The 18,428-nt window shown below is 42.1% G+C and overlaps 1 protein-coding gene across 2 annotated transcripts; it reads right to left on the bottom strand.

The window, feature by feature from the left end:
* Positions 1 to 1,697: 1,697 nt before the first annotated feature.
* On the bottom strand, positions 1,698 to 16,424 carry PROK2 (prokineticin 2). Of its 2 annotated transcripts, XM_044755000.2 has the most exons (4): positions 16,090 to 16,404; positions 12,099 to 12,224; positions 4,619 to 4,681; positions 1,708 to 3,322 (listed from the first exon to the last, which is right to left on the bottom strand). In XM_044755000.2, exons 1-4 carry the CDS (start codon positions 16,183 to 16,185, stop codon positions 3,218 to 3,220), a joined length of 390 nt encoding a protein of 129 aa, XP_044610935.1. In that variant the 5' UTR covers positions 16,186 to 16,404; the 3' UTR covers positions 1,708 to 3,217. The 2 variants fall into 2 exon arrangements, with proteins under 2 accessions (XP_014691563.2, XP_044610935.1); XM_014836077.3 differs by lacking the exon at positions 4,619 to 4,681 and having other exon boundaries at positions 1,698 to 3,322; positions 16,090 to 16,424.
* Positions 16,425 to 18,428: the final 2,004 nt, after the last annotated feature.

Here is an 18,428-nt window from a genome sequence, read left to right as displayed (position 1 = left end):
TTGCACTTGAATTTGGTCCGTAGCTTCTGGCATCAGATCTATTTCTACCTTAGAATAGATGGAATCCATTCACAATATTTACCTCAAAGTAGGGCCTGGCCCTGTGTTGTAGTGGTTAAAGTTCCGGGTGCTTTGCTTCCGCGGCCCGGGGTTCACAGGTTCAGATCCCGGGTGCAGACCTACTCCACTCACCAGCTATGCTGTGGCGGTGCCCCACATACAAAATAGAGGAAGATTGGCACAGATGTCAGCTCAGGGCTAATCTTCCTCAAGGAGAAAAAAAAAGAGTAACTTTACCAAAGATGTTAGCTCAGGCAGAATCTTCCTCAGCAAAAAAAAATTACATCACCGTAGATTGTTGACTTAGTTTTTCTTGTGTAAATTCTCACTTTACCTAACCTTATAGAAATTCTGGCCAATGAAGTCCCAGCTTCAGGGAGAGACTATCCCCAGGGCTAGAAGCAGCAATACTATGATCTTTACAGCACTAAACTTTGTATGAACCTCCATGACGCATGATTACAAGTTTTTTGAAACAATTATTTGAAATTAATTTTGACAAAAAGTTAAAAAATAATAACAAAATAGAACTGTACACTAAAAAAAGGGAGCATTACTCCTCAATAAAAATAATAACCCAGGGGAAAGGTAACAAATGACAAAGTCCCATTTTTCTTTGGATGGCAGTGAGTCAGTAGGTACAGTTCTCTTGGCTATGAACACACAGTCTACTTTTTTCTTTTGGGGAAGATTAGCCCTGAGCTAACATCTGCTGCCAATCCTCCTCTTTTTACTGAGGAAGACTGGCCCTGAGCTAACATCCATGCCCATCTTCCTCTACTTATATGTGGGATGCCTGCCACAACGTGGCTTGCCAAGCAGTACCATGTCTGCACTGGGGATCCAAACCAGTGAACCCCGGGCCACTGAAGCAGAGCATGCGAACTTAACTGCTGCACCACTGGGCTGGCCCCAGTCTACTTCTTTAGGTAGTGATTTTTAGAAAAATTGAGTTGGTATCCGTAAAAGTAAAATTTTATAAAAATTAGCTATATGTTTTCTAACTTGGGTGAAAATCGATGATTGACCCTATTAAGTTTTCACCACTTATGAAAAAGGATGTATCAAACACTATATAAAAACAACATTTAGCAAAATTATGGAAGTGCCTGTTTCTTTTCCCACAATTCCACTTGAATTTTTTTTCAACAAATTCACTGAGGAATGTTTCTTTCTTTTTTTTGGTGAGGAAGATTGGGCTTGAGCTAACCTTTGTTGCAAATCTTCCTCTTTTTGCTTGAGAAAGACTGCTGCTGAGCTAACATCTGTGCCAATCTTCCTCCAGTTTGTATGTGGGTTTCTGCCACAGCATGGCAGATGAGCAGTGTGTAGGTCCATGCCCGGGATCCAAATCCAGGAACCCCGGTCTGCTGAAGTGGAGAACGCAAACCCAACCACTACACCATTGGGCTGAGGAAAGCTTCTTGAAAACAAACTAACTGAACCAAAAATAATACTTCTATGACGAAGTATGGCAATTAGCACAGCAAAATCCCATACATTCATGGGACATGTTAACCCCAAGGGTAAAGTTACACACAATGTACAATTGTAAGCCCTGGCTGAGTAAAGAACTACAAAATGGACAGTTTTTTTTTTTTTTGGAAACAGTTAGTGGGTTGGCATGGTCAAGTTTAGTCAGTTGAACACATTTCATAAGTTGTTTATTTGCGACCTTCAATCATTTACAATACTCCGTGGGTTTTTCAAGGCCAGGCTACATGGGCATCGCCTTTTGGCTAGCACCTGCCTAACCATGACAAACACTCCGGCACTATTGGCCAGATCAACACAGTGAAATCCCATGAGTCCATTCCTGATTACAGTCAGTTTTGCATGTCATAATTTTCCGTTGTGCTCCAAAACCTCACTGATTTACACACTGTTTATTTTTTGTACTACCTTAAAATTCATGCAAACAGAACTTTCCTGTATGTAAAATGAAAATGCACATGCCGTTAGTGCTATTTTACCAACTTTGGAGTCTTTACCCACTTTAGAATGTGAGCTATAGAGGAGTTTCCTTGTAATAAAAACTGACGACAACAGTGACAAAAATAAGGATATAATATTAAAATAAATCAAATGATATACAATACTGTCATTATTCTGATACAGAATTTTTACACAATATTGATATAGGTACAAATGGCAGGATGTCAGGCAATCCATTACAACAGACCTTTTGGTTACAGATAAAGTTTAAATTACAACGTAATACCGATTTAAAAATGGTAACTAGTGTTATGCCAGATTAAAATCAATACTTCCTCTTCAAGTGACATTTTCTGGAACATCTCTAACTATGAGACTTTAAAAAAAAGTTTTATAAAGAGAAAGAGAAATAAATGTAATCTTGTATTAGAAAAGCCTTCAAAAAAAAAAAAACCCAAATCTACAAATCTGGACTAAACTAATTTGACTTTCCATGCCTCCTGTCCTCACCCCAGTCAAACAGCAGACCTGAAGTCCATCTCAGAGGCAAGTTGAGTGGAAATTCAGAAGCACCCCAACCTCCACCCCACAGAAGAGAAGTCTGGAGCAGCTGGTTCCACTAGACTCTTTCCACTGTTTAAGTATCAAGCAAAAAGCTTGATTCTTGTCAGTGATTCTGCCAGCAAGTTAAAGGACATGGACCCCACGCGCACACTTTAAAATGCTAGAAGGTCAGAGAGGGAAATGGCAAAGAATAAAGTGACGGACTTAAAATTCCTTGACGAGTGAGAGACGAGACTCAAAGGGCTGTGTGTGTGTGTGTGTGTGTGTGTGTATCTGGGGGCAGGGCTTGGGGACAGGGGTTTAAGGAAAAATAAGTTTCTGTAACAAAATATCAAATTCTTGTTCTCCTCATTTTTGTGAAAATGGGTGAGTTATTGGCATTAAAAAAAAAAAAAAGCAAAACCAAACCAAAACACAAACAGGAAAATGAGAACTGGTTCCATAATGCCTTGCACTTTACATTTCTATCCAAAATTAAAATCCTCTTTCAATTTAAAAAAACCATCATTTAAAAATCAAAGCTAGAACTGTTACTTGGAAAGTTGAGGAAGCAACAGCATTTCTTTCTGGCATCTTACTTGTTTGGCACAATCACAAGTAAATAGACTTTACAGACATCGTGCGGCTGTTCACATTTCAAGTTTCTACTCCAAAGTGATTACTTTCGGGCTAAACAAATAAATCGATTAAACGAAGTCCGTAAACAAGCTAAGCCCGGCATACATGGACACGTGTGATGCATTCTCCGCCCAAAAAATGGAACCTAAAATAAAACAGAACACTGAGTCAGAGCAGGAAACATCAAAAAAACCAAAAAAAGCCAAACTATTCTTGAGAAGTTTCTTTTAATAATACTAGCTAGCATTTATTGAATGTTAACTATTCATCAAGCCATATGCTCAGCAGTTTTCCATGGATTATCCTTTCCCATCTCTACAACCACTTCGTGAAGACAGCAAATACTTTAATTACACCCATTTTACAGATGAGAGACTGAGGCACAGAGAGATTAGTAACTTGCCCAAGGTCTCCAGAACTTGCAGCTTGGCTGGCAGCTGGATCAGAAAGACCAAGCTTTTAACCACCAAGCTATACGATACGGCCTTTTACTTTTCTCATTTTAGTTGCTGCTGAAGCTCCTCAAAGAGAGCATAACATTATGGGCATGACCACATCTATACAATGAGCAAATGCAAATTCACTGACAATGAGGGATATATAAGTTCACACACAGATGTCAGAAGGAGTCAAAATTCCAGTGGTGATGGTTGGGGGGGAACAAAAGGAAAATTAGGGAAGGAGGTAAGATTGATTTGCAGAAACGGAACAAACCAAACCCTGACACAGGGAGAGCCAGCAGTGAAACGTCAGCTTCATTCCAAGAGTCACTGAACTGATATTTCTAAGAGCCCTGCCACCAGAGAAGCTGGGTCGAGGAGGTCAACCAGTAACCGGCATGGTAGTTCTCTGTGCCAGGGACAAGTGCAGAACCCTCAAAATATGTATGATTTCTAGAGGTGAAGAGCAAAAATCATTCTCCCTCCCCTGGGAATGGCGCCCTCTTGAGAATCTGCCTGCTTTGCAAGTTAGAGGGAGAAAGTTGAACCCCAGGCCTGGAGGCAGTTGATAGTCAATGAAACAAGATGGCAAATTACTCCGATTCAGGGTAATGCGAGAGAGGCAAGCTATTACAGACTCATACCTCAGGGATCCTTCTACAGTTTACACAGGGCAGAAAAATGCATCCTTCCTGTTTCCCAACTCAAATGCTTTATTAGGTATCATTCTAGAGTATTTCCTATTCTATTCCACTAAAAGAGGCCGCCCCAAACCAATTATCTGTCCTTATGGGAAACTCTGAGATGCACCTTCCAGATGCCTTCTAAACAATTTCTTTCTCCCTAGAGAAAGCCTGCCTGCAGACAGTGGCAGAACCATTCCAACCTCATCTTTAGGTTGCACTGATAGGACAGACCCAACTCTACGGAGCCCAACGATGGTCAAGGCTAATTATTTTGGGTGTTATCTTTGGGTGGTACCACACTCATGTTCTTCTTACCTCCTTTTTCCTTTTTCTCCTCTTCCTCTTTCTTCTTTCCTGCCTTCCATTTTCAAAATGGTTCTGGAAGGGCCAGGGAGATGATTGAGATCAATAAAAACAAAGGGAAGAAAGGGAAGCAGTAGGAGGGCAGGGCATGAATGTGGCGATCAGGCAGAGCTGTTCCAACTCCATCTTTTTGCAAGGGCATTGCTTTCGAGGCGTTAACGACAGTGTTTACACATGGGCACCATGCCTGGCCGGCTCCATGCAGCCATGTGCTCAGAATGGTTCCGTCACTGTGTGTGTCAAAGGGTGCATGGCTGGCTGGCTCATTTGTTGGCACTGAGAATATGTCAGAGGAGGTGGGTGCAGCTGGATTGGCTTGGACACTTATAAATGGATAGTAGAGAAGGTATAACCCACGACCTTTACGATCCATCCTGACCCTAAGACTTTAAGAGCTTCTTTTCACTAAGCCTGAAACTACTGCATGGGCCAGCGGTTCCCAGTTGGGGGCGATTCTGGCCCCCAGGGGACATCTGTCCAGAGATGTTTTTGTTTGTCACAACTTGGAGGAAGAGGTGTTAATAACATCAAGTAGGTAGAGGCCAGGGATGCTGCTAAACATCCTACAACTGACAGGATACCCCTCCACAGCAAAGATGTATCCGGCCCCAAATGCCAAACAGGGCCGAGGTTGAGACAAACGAACACACGCGGCAATATTCAAGGAAAAGGAGCCTGAAATAAGTGAACTACAACTCTCAGGAGCATGTCAAGCTGTTACACATGGAAAACACCAAGCACATTTCTTTTACTCATTGTTTCGAGAGACATTTACTGAGTGTCACCGACATATCAGGCCGTGTTTTAGGTGCTGTGGACACAGTGATGAACAAACAGGAAGAGGCCCCTGCCCACCATGGAGTTTAAATTTTACTGACGAAATATAGATAACCAGTAAGATAGTGTCAGCTACTACTAAGTACCCTCATGGTGCTTACAGTCTTGCGCTTGGTGTATCATGACACCCCGGTTACTCCTTGGCCTGTCAGGTTGGTTCTTCGTGCCTTGAAAGCAGCAGAAAAGGAATGTCAAACTGGCAGCCTGCCACGGGCCAAGCATCATAAGGCATCGTGTCTGAACATCACACCAAACCCGTGTGCCAGATTTCTGCCTTGTTTTGACACAAGCTAAGCGGCTTCCTCCGGAGGTGAAGTAATGTGCCTGCCTGAGGTCACCCAGCTAAAAAGGGAACATGTCATAGTCAAACCCAGTCCTACTTTCTTCCAAATTTTGCTCTCTTCTCAAACAGCACCCCTTCCCAGACTCCAAGCTCTCTCAGAAAGGGACTCTTAGTTACGACCACATAGCACTCAGCCTGGTACACAGGAGACACTCAAAGAAAAGATCTGTCAAATGTCCGTCTTTCACCAATGCCCCCACCATAGGCTGTGAACTCCCTGAAGGTAAAGGGGTGACCTTCTCAGGTCCTGGGGCTTCCCCTGACCTGCACACCGCTTCCCGGAACTGGGCAGGGCCAACGTGACTCACAACACCAAACTCAGACGGATCTACACCGCAGCCGAAGAAGCCACAGGCCCTCACTTGTGTAGGCCCCTCCAGGGCCTCGAAGGGACCCCAGCAGTGTGTCCACAAGCTCATATGTTTTTGTGACACTTTCAAAAACATCTTTGTATTATTCAGTTTCTTATTGAGGGCACCAAGATTGTATAAACTTCAACCGAGATCTGTCCCAACCAACCTTAACATCAGGATTAGACTGTCCTGGAGGTCCTCGTTTACCTGGATGCCCTTTTCTTTTTCTTCAGGAATCCGGTTCCCTTGTTAAGATCCAGTCTGCGTTTCTTCCTCCCTCCCTCCCACAAGCCTTTCTTAACTGCACCAGCTCGTGGCAGTTTCCCTCCTCCCCTTCCATCTCTGAGCTCCTAACCACAAAGACCACGATTTCTGATCTGATACGCTCAGTAGATACTGGCCCATTTGTTGAACGGCCTACTCACTTCTAGATCTACACACACTGTGTGACGACCCTAATAGGTGTCTGAAGGTCACAAATGCATGACAGAGTGTTTACAGAAGACGCATATTCAGATGTATGAATACAGCCAAGGAGCTAGCCATTCAGCCCAAACTTGATGGTTTACTTTAGAACCAACTATGCATTCAACTCAACGTTTCCAATAGCCTAGAATTCCAAACAGTAAATTCTAGAAATTCCCAAGGCAGAACCTTCAGCACTTTCAGGAAGGTATGATTCTTATCCACTTGCAACACTTTAAAAGAGAAAATAGCACTGATATGAAACAAAAGTATTTTTTGTGATTTCTCTCAAAACAGCCAATTACGTCAAAGAAGAAAATATAATGAGATACATGGAAAAAAGCCTAGTCATGTGACATAAAAAGCACTGGTCTTATTATATTTTTTGATAAAATCAGTTTTGTTACAGCTTTTTCAATAGAAGTACATAGTTCAAAAAAATTCAAATGGTATAATAGTGCATTAAATAAAAATTAAAAATCCTACACTCCCACACTTTCTGGTTTTAATAACTATGAAGAGCGCCATTGTATCTTAATTTGGTAAAGTTTCAAATTGTTTCTTCAAATTCTTTTGGAATAGGTATATATTCATATAACTTTAAATAATGCAATTATTTACCTACTCCCCTCTTGTGAGTAAAGGGTTAACACATGGCCCTGGCTGTTGGAGGCGCCCTGACATGGCCCTGGGCCTCCCATTGCACTGTGTCCTTGGAAAGACTAAAGGAGAACAGGGAATGGGGTTGGCCTCAGTGGGTTGGGGGAGTTGTTCATGCCCCTGGGCCTCTGGGACTAGGAAGCCATAAAAGATTTGCAAGAAATAATGGCAGTAGCTTCCGTGGGTCAAGGGAAGCCCCCACACACCCTGTCTCTCATCTGTGGCAGCCACAAGCACCCTATGTGGATGAGAGGCAAAAGCAGCTGTGCGCTTGGGTAGCTGCTAAGCTCCCAATGAAATCAGGATGCTGCATCTCCTATACTGTGTCCTGTAAGCCTGTAAATGTAGCATTAGACCAGTGGTGCCCAACCAGGGCAACTTGCACCCCACAAATCCTCCCAGGGGACATCTGTCATAGTCTAGAGACGTTTTTGGTTGTCACAACTGGGGGAGGGGGACTACTGGCATCTAGTGGATAGAGCTCAGGGATGCTGCTAAACGTCCTACAGTGCACGGGACAGCCCCCACAACAAAGAGTTAGCTAGCCTAAAAAGTCAACAGAGCCCAGGCTGAGAAACCCTGCACCAGACTCAAGCACACTTAATGTCTTGTGAGTCCCTCTGTCGATTTGAACCTGTAATCGCAGCTACGATGCTGCCAAATGGAGATGGTGGCTCTTGACATCCGTGACAAGAAAGGTGAGGAAATTAGCATACTGTGCTTTCTACCACACATCTTTCAATAAATTTTGTAGTTATATTAGTTATATTTTAGTTAGTATTTAAAAAAATTTTATACTCTATTCTGAAATTGTGTATTTTAGAACCAACCATCCATTTAGGTTGGTTCTAAAATAAAAAGAGCTAATAATTTTTTAAGTCTTCCACTTTTTTTTTTTACACAAACAAGATCTACATTTTAACCTGAAATATTTTTCTTCAGAAAAGGAAAATGTATTGGTCAAGTTTTAAAATGCAGCTAAAAAAAAAGCAAAACTAATGCTAAAAATTTTAACATAAAACATGGAGCAAAATAAACAAACAAGATGAATTTTTTTGAGGAAACAGCTATTTAAATTGAAAAAATTAATAACATAATAAGCAATAAAAATATGAGTATTAATCACATAATCATAAACTTCCAAAGTCAATCAGTAATCAGAATGGGATGGAAATGGCCAATCTTTGTACACTCTGAAAAGTGTAGGTATTAATAGAAATTAGCAGTTTTTTTTTAAAAACAGCCAAGTATTCCCCATAGACAAATGATTCAGTAACTCATTCTTGATAAAAAATTAATTCTTCAAAATGAATACAGGCTAAAACTATTATTTGCTTAAAACTGTGTTTAGAAAACATGCATCCTGTTCTTCTTAGGTGGACTTATATTTTATTCCGGTTTTGAATTACCAAATGTAAAGTTAAAAACTGTACAATTACAGAATGAAAGCCAAACAGTGACTTTAAACGGTACAAGTTAATTGATGCATCTGGAATAAAATAGTGAGCTGAACTCCGTGGCCATCAGTTCCTACTGACAGTTCTCAATTTCATTCATCAAATATTGTTCACTTTATTAAAACAACAGACTTCTGTGGTTAATGACTAAGTCAAACCAGAATGGAAAGTTTAAAATGTGAACAGGTGTAACCTTCACGTATTCATAGCCTGTGTTTTTAAAACACGAATCCCTGTGACTACAATGAGTTAATTCATTTTTTCTAAAAAAAATGGGGGAATGAATACATCACATTAAAACAGAATTTTCTATAGGGTGTTTACATTTGTACCATCTACTAATGAGCCATTAAACTTCAGAGCAGAATTTCACTAGGATATATTTATAAAAAAATTTTTTCTCAAGTTGTTTTGAATAGAAAATAGTCAAGAGATATTCTGGAAGAAACTAGATTTTTACCATGATAGGTTAATTTCATCCAGTACAAGTAACAACTCTGGGACTAAAAACGGGTCACTGAAATGACCTATGAAAATGTATATTCAAGACAGTAAAATAACCAATGGGAAAAGCTGTAACACTGAGTTCTAGATACACATTTCTTCTTTCTTTTTTTTTAGAAGTAGTCTGACACTGGTGAGAAAGAGTCAGCTCTTTTTTTTTTTTTTTTTAAAGATTGGCACCTGAGCTGACATCTGTTGCCAATCTTTTTTCTTTTCTTCTTCTCCCCAAAGCCCCCCGGTACATAGTTGTATATTCTAGTTGTGAGCGCCTCTGGCCATGCTATGTGGGATGCCGCCTCAGCGTGGCCTGATGGGCAGTGCCATGTCTGCACCCAGGATCCGAACTGGCCAAACCCCGGGCCGCCAAATCGGAGAGCGTGAACTTAACCACTTGGCCACGGGGCCGGCCCCTAGAAACACATTTCAAGTGGGGATCTGAATATGAGGAAAGTTCAGATCAGATGTAAAACTTTATTTTTTTCAGTTCTTCTATCATTTAATTCTGCTATGAAAACCATAATCTGTTATTAAAGGCTTCATTATTAAAACCTTGATAAAATCAAAAGCGTAGAGCTGCCTGTGGACTTTTGGGAGAAGAATGATTTTGTTTACTTTCAGATCTGACCCTGCACTAAACCTGAACCAGAAACTATATAGGAACCGGGGAAACAGAATTTGGTTCTCTTTTAAAGATACCTCAAATTTGGAAAACTCATCGGAACTATAGGATGAGACGAATTCCCACTCTGGACCGCTATCCTTTATTTCAGTGACCATTTTACCCACACGAATCAGTTTTGGTTAACTTGACTAAAAAATGCTCAAATTAAACATGATAGCTTTCACGGAGGTAGAAGAGTATGGTGGTTGAGACCGCAGAGACAACGGCGCCTCAGAAAGAAGTCCAGTCCAGTGCCTGCCCTCTGACCTATTACCTTCGACCTCAACCAGTTATGAAAGCCCTCCAGGGCTTACTGTTGTATGGAAAGCACGACAAAAATAAACCCAGTTCACAGACTTGTTGTGAGTATTAAACAAGAAATATAACATTTACCACAGAGCGTCTGGTACATCACTGCATTCAACAAGTGGCAACTCTTACTGCTGTTAATACAAAAACAGTTCCACGGACTGTGTCACTCGTCACTTGTTTTAGCAAACAGGCTGCATGGTTCTAGTACCTGGGGCGTGTGAGGTTATACCGACACTGGACGAAAACAACCTCGTTCTTAAAGGAGAAGGCTGAGTCAAGAGTAAACTTTTCAGCGACAGCGGTTCAAACGTACAAAAGATGACTCACATTCGATAAGGGTGATGAAAAAATGGAGATTAGTGCCAAAGGTGGCTGGGCCAGCTTCACCTCCTCGTGGGGAGTTTGGCATGGAGACAGACGACTAATGGTTTAGAACCTTTCCCGTTCTAAAACAGCCAAGAATAGAAGGTGCATGTCATGTTTAAAAATGACAGTCTAGTCTCGAGTGGTAAAAGCATGGGGAGGCACAGTCTACACGTAACAGGAAGTATTTCTCAAGGAAACCACAGGAAAGCCAAATTCAGTCTTCAGATGGGTCCAAACAACCAGAGTCCCTATTACAGCTCACAGCACTAAACCTAAGCCAGTTTATTTCATGAGGTTCATTCCAGCAATGCCCGAACAGTAACTGCTTTCTGCAACTGTGGAATACAGGAAAGATGTCTGGCTCTACCACAGTTTTAAACTCTATGACATGAGAAAAAAAAAGGTAGAAGGTAGAATTCAGTTTGCTTTGAAAATATTCAGTCTATTTTAAAATGAGAGTACACAATGTGTAGAGAGAACGTGGCAGACAGACTGAGCTGGGCCTCCACCAGCCACCCAGCCTCGGACGCATCCTTCGGTGCCTCTGGACTTCACTTTCCTGCTGGGTAAGACCAGGGGGTGGGACTGGGAGAGCAAGACGCTGCAACCTGGCATCCCCAGGAGATTCTGCTGACATCAAACTGTGTTTCAAAAGTTGTGAATCTGAAGGGCAAGGACTCTCCAGGGGCCACAGACTTCTCTGCTCCCTCCTGTCTCCAACCCACCCCTCCTGAGGTCACGTAAATGCGCCTGGCCCCTACAGACAGGAGAGCCCGCAACCCAGCGGCTAGAGCCCCATTCAATCCGCCATTGTCCGGTCACGCCACTCATTGTCAATAACTTTTCAAAAGCGTTGTTTAGGTCACTGTAGTGTGGAGCTATTAGATAATAAAATAAATTGAAAAATTAAATATCATTAACCTCTAGGATGACAAACAATCTTTTGTAGATAGAGTCAAAATATAGGACTTTTAAATTAAGATATAAAAGTAATTGTATTTTCGATGATGTTCTGCAAAAAAGCAAAACAAAACACAAACTTATTTACTTCTGCCTCATTGGTAGGGCTGATACCAAAAGTCTTTTCCAAGAACTTCTAGACTCTGACGTCTGCAAAGAAGATACACAGTACATATATATATATACACACACACACATATAGTCACATATATATAGACATATATATAGTCCTAAATAATTTTTAAGCAAATTCAAGTGTTTAGAATTATTTTAATGAAATGTTTCTAATGCCACGAGAGCAATGATATGAAAATTATCACCAAAATAAAGATGGTAGAGGACACAATTCTTTAAAACAGAAGCAGAGAGGAGAGAGGCGGTGGTTTTCTGTTGTCACCTTCTCTAACTTCCCATTTCACGCACATTGCCCTGGGGTCATGTCATACACACCTTGCTCAGAGTTAAAGCACCAAAACGTAAGAGAACCACCATGAATACAAATATACATACTAACTTTACGAGTCAGCGGATGGCAGCTGTCTCCCACTTTGCCCATAGGTGTGCAAATCCTTATGCTCTTAACCCAGATACTAACAGCGCAGCACATGCCTCCACCACACTGGGGGTCCTTGTCGCAGGCCTGAAATGCAATAAACAAATAGATAAATGTAGATAGCGGGGAAGACTCAAACTAAGGAAATCTAAAATTAGCGGCAAAAAAAAAAAAATGCTCTTTAAATATCCAACTGCTATGATTTTTTTTTTTTCTGGTTGAAGTACATTTTTTTTTTATTAATGTTATGATAGATTACAACCTTGTGAGATTTCAGTTGTACATTTTTGTTAGTCATGTTGTGGGTACACCACTTCCCCCTTTGTGCCCTCCCCCCACCCCCCCTTTTCCCTGGTAACCACCGAGCAGATCTCCTTATCAATATACTAACTTCCACCTATGAGTGGAGTCATATAGAGTTCGTCTTTCTCTGACTGGCTTATTTCGCTTAACATAATACCCTCGAGGTCCATCCACGTTGCTGTGAATGGGCCAATTTTGTCTTTTTTTATGGCTGAGTAGTATTCCATTGTGTATATATACCATATCTTCTTTATCCAATCATCAGTTTCTGGGCATGTAGGTTGGTTCCACGTCTTGGCTATTGTAAATAATGCTGCGATGAACATAGGGGTGCAACGGACTCTTGGGATTTCTGATTTCAGGTTCTTAGGATAGAAACCCAGTAATGGGATGGCTGGGTCATAGGGTATTCCAACTGCTATGATTTTAATAATCACATATATAAAAAAGAACTGTAATCTTCACTTGCATTTGCTTTGCACATTTTCACAATAAAATCTGATCCGAAGAGATTTTCCTAGTTTTTAAAAAATGGCCTAGATAATGGCCCACACATTATGAAAATCTTAAATAAACAAGGATTTTTTAAAAAACAAAAGCAGCTTGCTTTTTCTAGTGCTTTATGGCTGAATTGGCTTTGAACTTGAAGAAAGAGTCTATATTAGTCTTATACCATACATGGCCATTAGGAACGACATAAATCGAATCACAGGATTTTATGACTATTAACTGCAGAACACATTGGGCCCAATGTTAAAAAGGGATTTAAACGGTCTCTAAATCTGGCATGAAATGCTCCAGACACATAAAGGCACTGATGTAAATTTCAGAAGTGCTCATTTTCTCTTTCAAATATTTGCATTTTGGTTCATGAGACTTGATGTTTCTCACACCACTGACTTGATTTTCACCATTTCCTCTTTAAAGAAAGAAATCTCATAGGGTGAGAGTGGACAGACCAAGACTTTTGCCTTTATGTTACTCTTTTTTGGGGTGAGTAACCCGCAAAAAGGTAATTATTGGCTTAGGATATACCTTTGTGTACACTGCAAACTCAGCTGAACTATTCTATAAGATCCATCAGATTTAGAAACGCAAGTGACACATGCAGCTATCAACAGTGCTTACTCAAGGCATCTGTTCCCAACATAAAAACTGTAAATACACATAATCAAAGAATCAACTATGGAGGAATTCACATACCCTACTAAATGGAAATAATGAAGTCTAAATTTATTTGCATGAAAATAGATCTGAAGAACTACTGTTCTTTCCTAGAACCAACAAAAAAAAATAGGATGCTTTGTTCGAATGGAAGGCAGTAATCTGTTTTGCTAATGATAAGGTAAAAACATCCTGTACTATGTATGTAAGAAATTAAAAAGTCTATAATTCAGACCCAAATTTAAATGTACATTTATTGGAAACAACTAAAACACTCCAAAGTTCTTAGTTTGGGGGGCTTCTCAAAACATAAATATATGGGCACACCCTTGTTTGTTATTTTTCATTAAAAGTGACCAACTAAATATCTTGCTTTAGAATTGGTCTATTTCCCCGATTAGAATTTTTTTTCTCAGGCTATTTAAAACAAGTATCTGGACCAAAACCACAATTTTGACCTTGGGGTGTGTGAACATTTATAGGAAAATAACATTTCCATTTTCCAATTTTTATCTGTATGCCAGAAATCATGTATACGTGGCCATTACATTCCATAAACGAGATGTTCAGTACGCAATCTTTTCCAATATGCTTTTAACAAATCTATGTGGACATATAAATCAATTTTTAAATAACTACACATATTACTAAAAAAAGGTAAATATTTAAGGTGAAGGTTTCAGGCAGTATTTTATTTCAACAGATGCTCAAGACCAGGAATTACGGAGCCCCACCAGCTCTTTTTATAAGACAATCAAAATCCAGCCAAAATCTTTTAAAATTCAATCAATCACTTGGATGTTTAACATCCTATACACGATGTATCTAGATAAGTTACTGAGTTTTTCATTTGACTCCAGATGGTTCCTGTCATGGAGACATAACTACATTTCTTTATTGCCACGTTGCTTTAGAGAAATTTTTTAAAATTCTTTTTGCAATGCTGAGTTAAAACAACAAAAACAGCACACATAACTATATAATAAGCTCAGTCTAAACCTTTCTAACAGATAAACATCCAATGTGGTAAAATTTCATTCTTTAACAAAAAGCTCCAGTTCTTGGAAATATTTACAAAGAATTGCCTAGGTTTATATATTTTTAATTAGACAGCTGTTTTCCTAATGCCCTTCATCCTTAACCCATTGCAGATCTATTCAAACAGTGTTGTCCTGTGAATGGAACAAAAAGATACTTATATCGCACAGGAATTTTGGGCTCAGAGGATTAGCAGAAATTTAAAATGAGCCAGCAGGGGAAGAGGGGAGAAAAAACCAATCATGTTTCAATTCTCATGTATTAGAAAGACCTGTAAAAACTTCTTTTCAACCACATGGACTGGCTACTGACAAAGCTATTCAAATATATTTTTTAAAAAACCTCGAAACTATTCTAGTAAATAACATGACACATAACTAAATATCTATTGGATACAACTAAATATTGTTAAAGTACAAGAGCTTTCACTATGCTCTAAGCCTATTAATGAACATGGAGACAAGAAGAGGTTTAGTTTCTCAAGACAAAAAGACATTTCCCTTAAATTTAAAGGTTATTTCATTATCCACATATCATCATTTCAACATAGAAGTTTCATTTGAATCCTATAATGTGCACTTAGGTATTCGAAATAATTTAAGGGAGGTGTAAAATAATTTCAGACTTTAAAAAAAAGAGTGAAGCAGTTGAACCACCAGGAAATGGCAGCGGTTTTGCACTGCTGATGTAAAGAAGACTAGACTTTTCTACTTTGTACTGTAAACTCATCCTTCAGATTCACACAAAGAAAACTGCTGGTGGGAGCAGCAGGGGCTTGAACTAGTTCCCATCTCCGCAAATGATGAAGGCGTCTTAAGTCGAAACATCTACATGGCAACCTGCTCCATAATCACGCGGGAGCGCTGGAGGTGCTTTATCAGGAGTTGGAAATGGAAAACTTTTACGGGGAGAACCTCAAGATGCTGAAAAAAAAAAAAGCCCTGGAACCCAGCAGGAAGCGCCCACACGACCAAGTTATTTCAAAGGGTTTCTGCGGAGGATGCATTGGGGAGCAAACTCCTCACTGTGGTCTTAACACTCGGGATTTGGGGTATTCGTCTTGCTCCTTGCGTTTCAGGAAGGAGTCCTGAAATTTTAAGGTTCAAGGCTAGAAGGTCGAAAAAGCGCTTGAGAAGACTCTGAAAGAAAACTTCTCTCTGCTTAACAGAAAAAGAGACCAAACCCAGGGAGAGAGGCTGCAGGGGGATAAGGGGGAAGCAAGCGGGAGAGGTGGTGATGAAAGCGGTGGGGTGACACTTGGGTCCCTTTTTCTTCCCGGGCCGTCTGCTGCTTTTGGAGCAGCGCGCTCTTGCAAGTGCGCCAAGAGGCGACTGAGGCAGGTGTCCCCGCCCGGGGCGACCCTCCCGTGCCCCTCGCGTCCCCTTGCCCAGCGCCCGGGGCGCAGCGGGCGCGCAGCGGGGCAGACAGGTGCGCCCGGGCCGCTTACCCCGGTGATGACGGCGGCGTCCCCGGCGGGGGGCGTGAGCAGCAGCGGCGGCAGCAGCAGCAGGAGCAGCAGCGGGGCGCAGCGCGGGCTCCTCATGGCGCCCTCGGGCCTGGCCGGCGGTTGGGGGACGTTGGGGGCGCGGGCCGGGCGCGCTCGCCGGAGCGCGGAGCAGCGGTCGGGCGGGCGGCTCCGCGCGCCTCGCGGCCGTTATAAAGGCAGCAGGGCCGTGACTCACGCCGGCGCCCGCCTGGCAGCACGCGCAGGGGGCACGGCGCGGGCACACACCCCGCGCCCGCACGCGCACCCGCGCGCCCCCCGCCGCCCCGCCAGCGGCCGAGCAGAGCCAAGCCGAGCACGTGCCGGCGCGCGGCCCCCACGCCCCCGCCTCGGGCGCCACGCAGGCAGCGCCCCCCGCGCCGCGCCCCGCGCCCTGCAGCGCTCTCGCCTCTCGCCCGCCGCCGCCTGTCGCACGCGCCCGGGTCGCTTTTGTGATCTGACACCCACTTCATCGGCCGTCCTGGTTTCCAAAGCTCCACGTGCTCCGCGCCGAAAACTTGCAGCTCATTTGCTCTACAGATGTTTAGGGAGCGCCTACTACGCGCCAGGCGCTGTGGCCACATTGGGGGAGCGCGCTGGGGGGCCCGGGGGTGTGGGGTGGGAACAAGAGCCTCTGACGGTGTTCATTTGTTCAGCAAGTCTTTCATACCCAGCTCTATGCCAGGTACTGCCACTGGGTCTGTCCTCGTGGTCCGGTAACTGACCAGAAAAGACAGACATCAAACACATAAACTGGAAACGTGGATGAGGGGGAAAAGAACAAAGAGAGAGCGAAATCACCCCTAATCCCACATCCCTGACGACATGGAGGGGTTTGTCCTTCCAGCTGTGGGAGTCCAATTTATTTCTTTCATTTCAAATGCTTTCCCTTTATACTCACATCTGTTCCCGAGCCTCTCCTCTCTGATTTTCCTCACATGCGTTTCCTCCCTCCTTTAGCATCGCGCCAGCTTCTGGCAGTTCAGGATGGTGCCAAAGGGAAATGAGAACGCCTGGCTTCGGGTGCCAGCCTGAGGCCCCTTAAGCCCTAGGTAGGCAGCTCTCTCTTCTGTTCCTTTCCAACCCAGGAAAATCACCTTTCCGTTTTATAAGATGCCGTACAGATTTACTGAGATTCGTTCGTTTGTGTAAACGTGAATTGAGTGCCTCCTGGATTCTAGGCAGCCCATGAGAGGACTGGCGACAAGTTTGTCTCCACCTCTGACCCTAGCCTCACTCCAAATCTTGAGCCTGTTTTTCCTCAGCGAAAATGATTTAAAAAATACCTGGGTGTAACCTCGCCAAACTTGCTTGCACCCAAGTTTTGAGAAGACCAACTTTGTTCCTGAATCGTCAGGAGCTCCAGCTTTCCCTGTTCCCTTCAGATCCACAAATTGTTGAGAAGCAGATGCGTCTTTCAGCCTCTTTAATAAATGCAGTGAGGAGAGTTGGGACAAAGCTACTTTCAGACTGTGGGGCTCCCCCATGCCAAAGCACTCAGACAAACTGTGGAAAGAAAAAAAAAAAAAAGCAGACAATTATCTGAATGTTAAACAGCTGAATATTGGGAGAACCAAGGCTTTGACTATTTTTATAACCTTTCTTACCCGTGTTTTCATGTTCGAGAAACATCCTGAAACAGAAAACAAAATGAATCAAACTCTTTTTTTAACTTTAAAAAATTGTTAAAATTGGACTTACAGTAAAATAAGTGGAAACAGTAGCAAGTGACAGATTGGTGGAAAGTTTCTTTTTCTAGTCTCCATGCCAACGCTAGCATGGGAATGCTGCCGGGGAAATGTAAAAACCAGTCAACCTGGCTTTTAACATTCCTACAACTTTTCTTTTTTTAATGGTCGATTTCATATTTGCTACTATTGAGTGCCAGCTTGGGTATTCCCTGCTTCTCCAAGCGTAGACAACAGGCTATGTCTACATAGGAAAAACAGATTTCAAAGTGGATGGCTTCATACACAGCTGTTTGGAAAACAATCCTCATAAGGCTGTATTGAAAAAGGGTTGGAAGCACTTAAGAATAGGGTTGGTTTGGTTTCATGTTGTTTCTTTTAATTGTTTTAATGCTTCAGAGGAGAAATGGAGGCCCCCAATATGAAAAATCTTTGCATCCATGGCTGAGACAGAAAATTGAAGTGTGAAAGTTAGCCCCATCTTATAACGGGAAAGGTGAAAATTTGAGTTTGGATTAGTTCGTAAAAACCAGTTAGGTAGGAAGGCCAACCTGCCAACGCTGAAATACAAATGGAAGAATAGCTTAACTGTTCTATTCTACTTCTTACTGCACC

The sequence above is a fragment of the Equus asinus genome, chromosome 21, assembly GCF_041296235.1.
Source record: "Equus asinus isolate D_3611 breed Donkey chromosome 21, EquAss-T2T_v2, whole genome shotgun sequence".
Classification (NCBI taxonomy): Eukaryota; Metazoa; Chordata; class Mammalia; order Perissodactyla; family Equidae; genus Equus; species Equus asinus.
Note: the sequence above shows the minus strand (reverse complement) of the source record. Positions and strands in the feature narration are given on the sequence as shown.

Coding starts and splice junctions, on each gene's coding strand:
- PROK2 (XM_044755000.2), bottom strand. CDS start 16,185: ATGAGGAGCCCGCGCTGCGCCCCGCTGCTGCTCCTGCTGCTGCTGCCG. Junction 12,225..16,089: donor ACGCCGCCGTCATCACCGGG/GTAAGCGGCCCG, acceptor ATTGCATTTCAG/GCCTGCGACAAGGACCCCCA. Junction 4,682..12,098: donor GCCATCCGCTGACTCGTAAA/GTTAGTATGTAT, acceptor TGGCCCTTCCAG/AACCATTTTGAAAATGGAAG.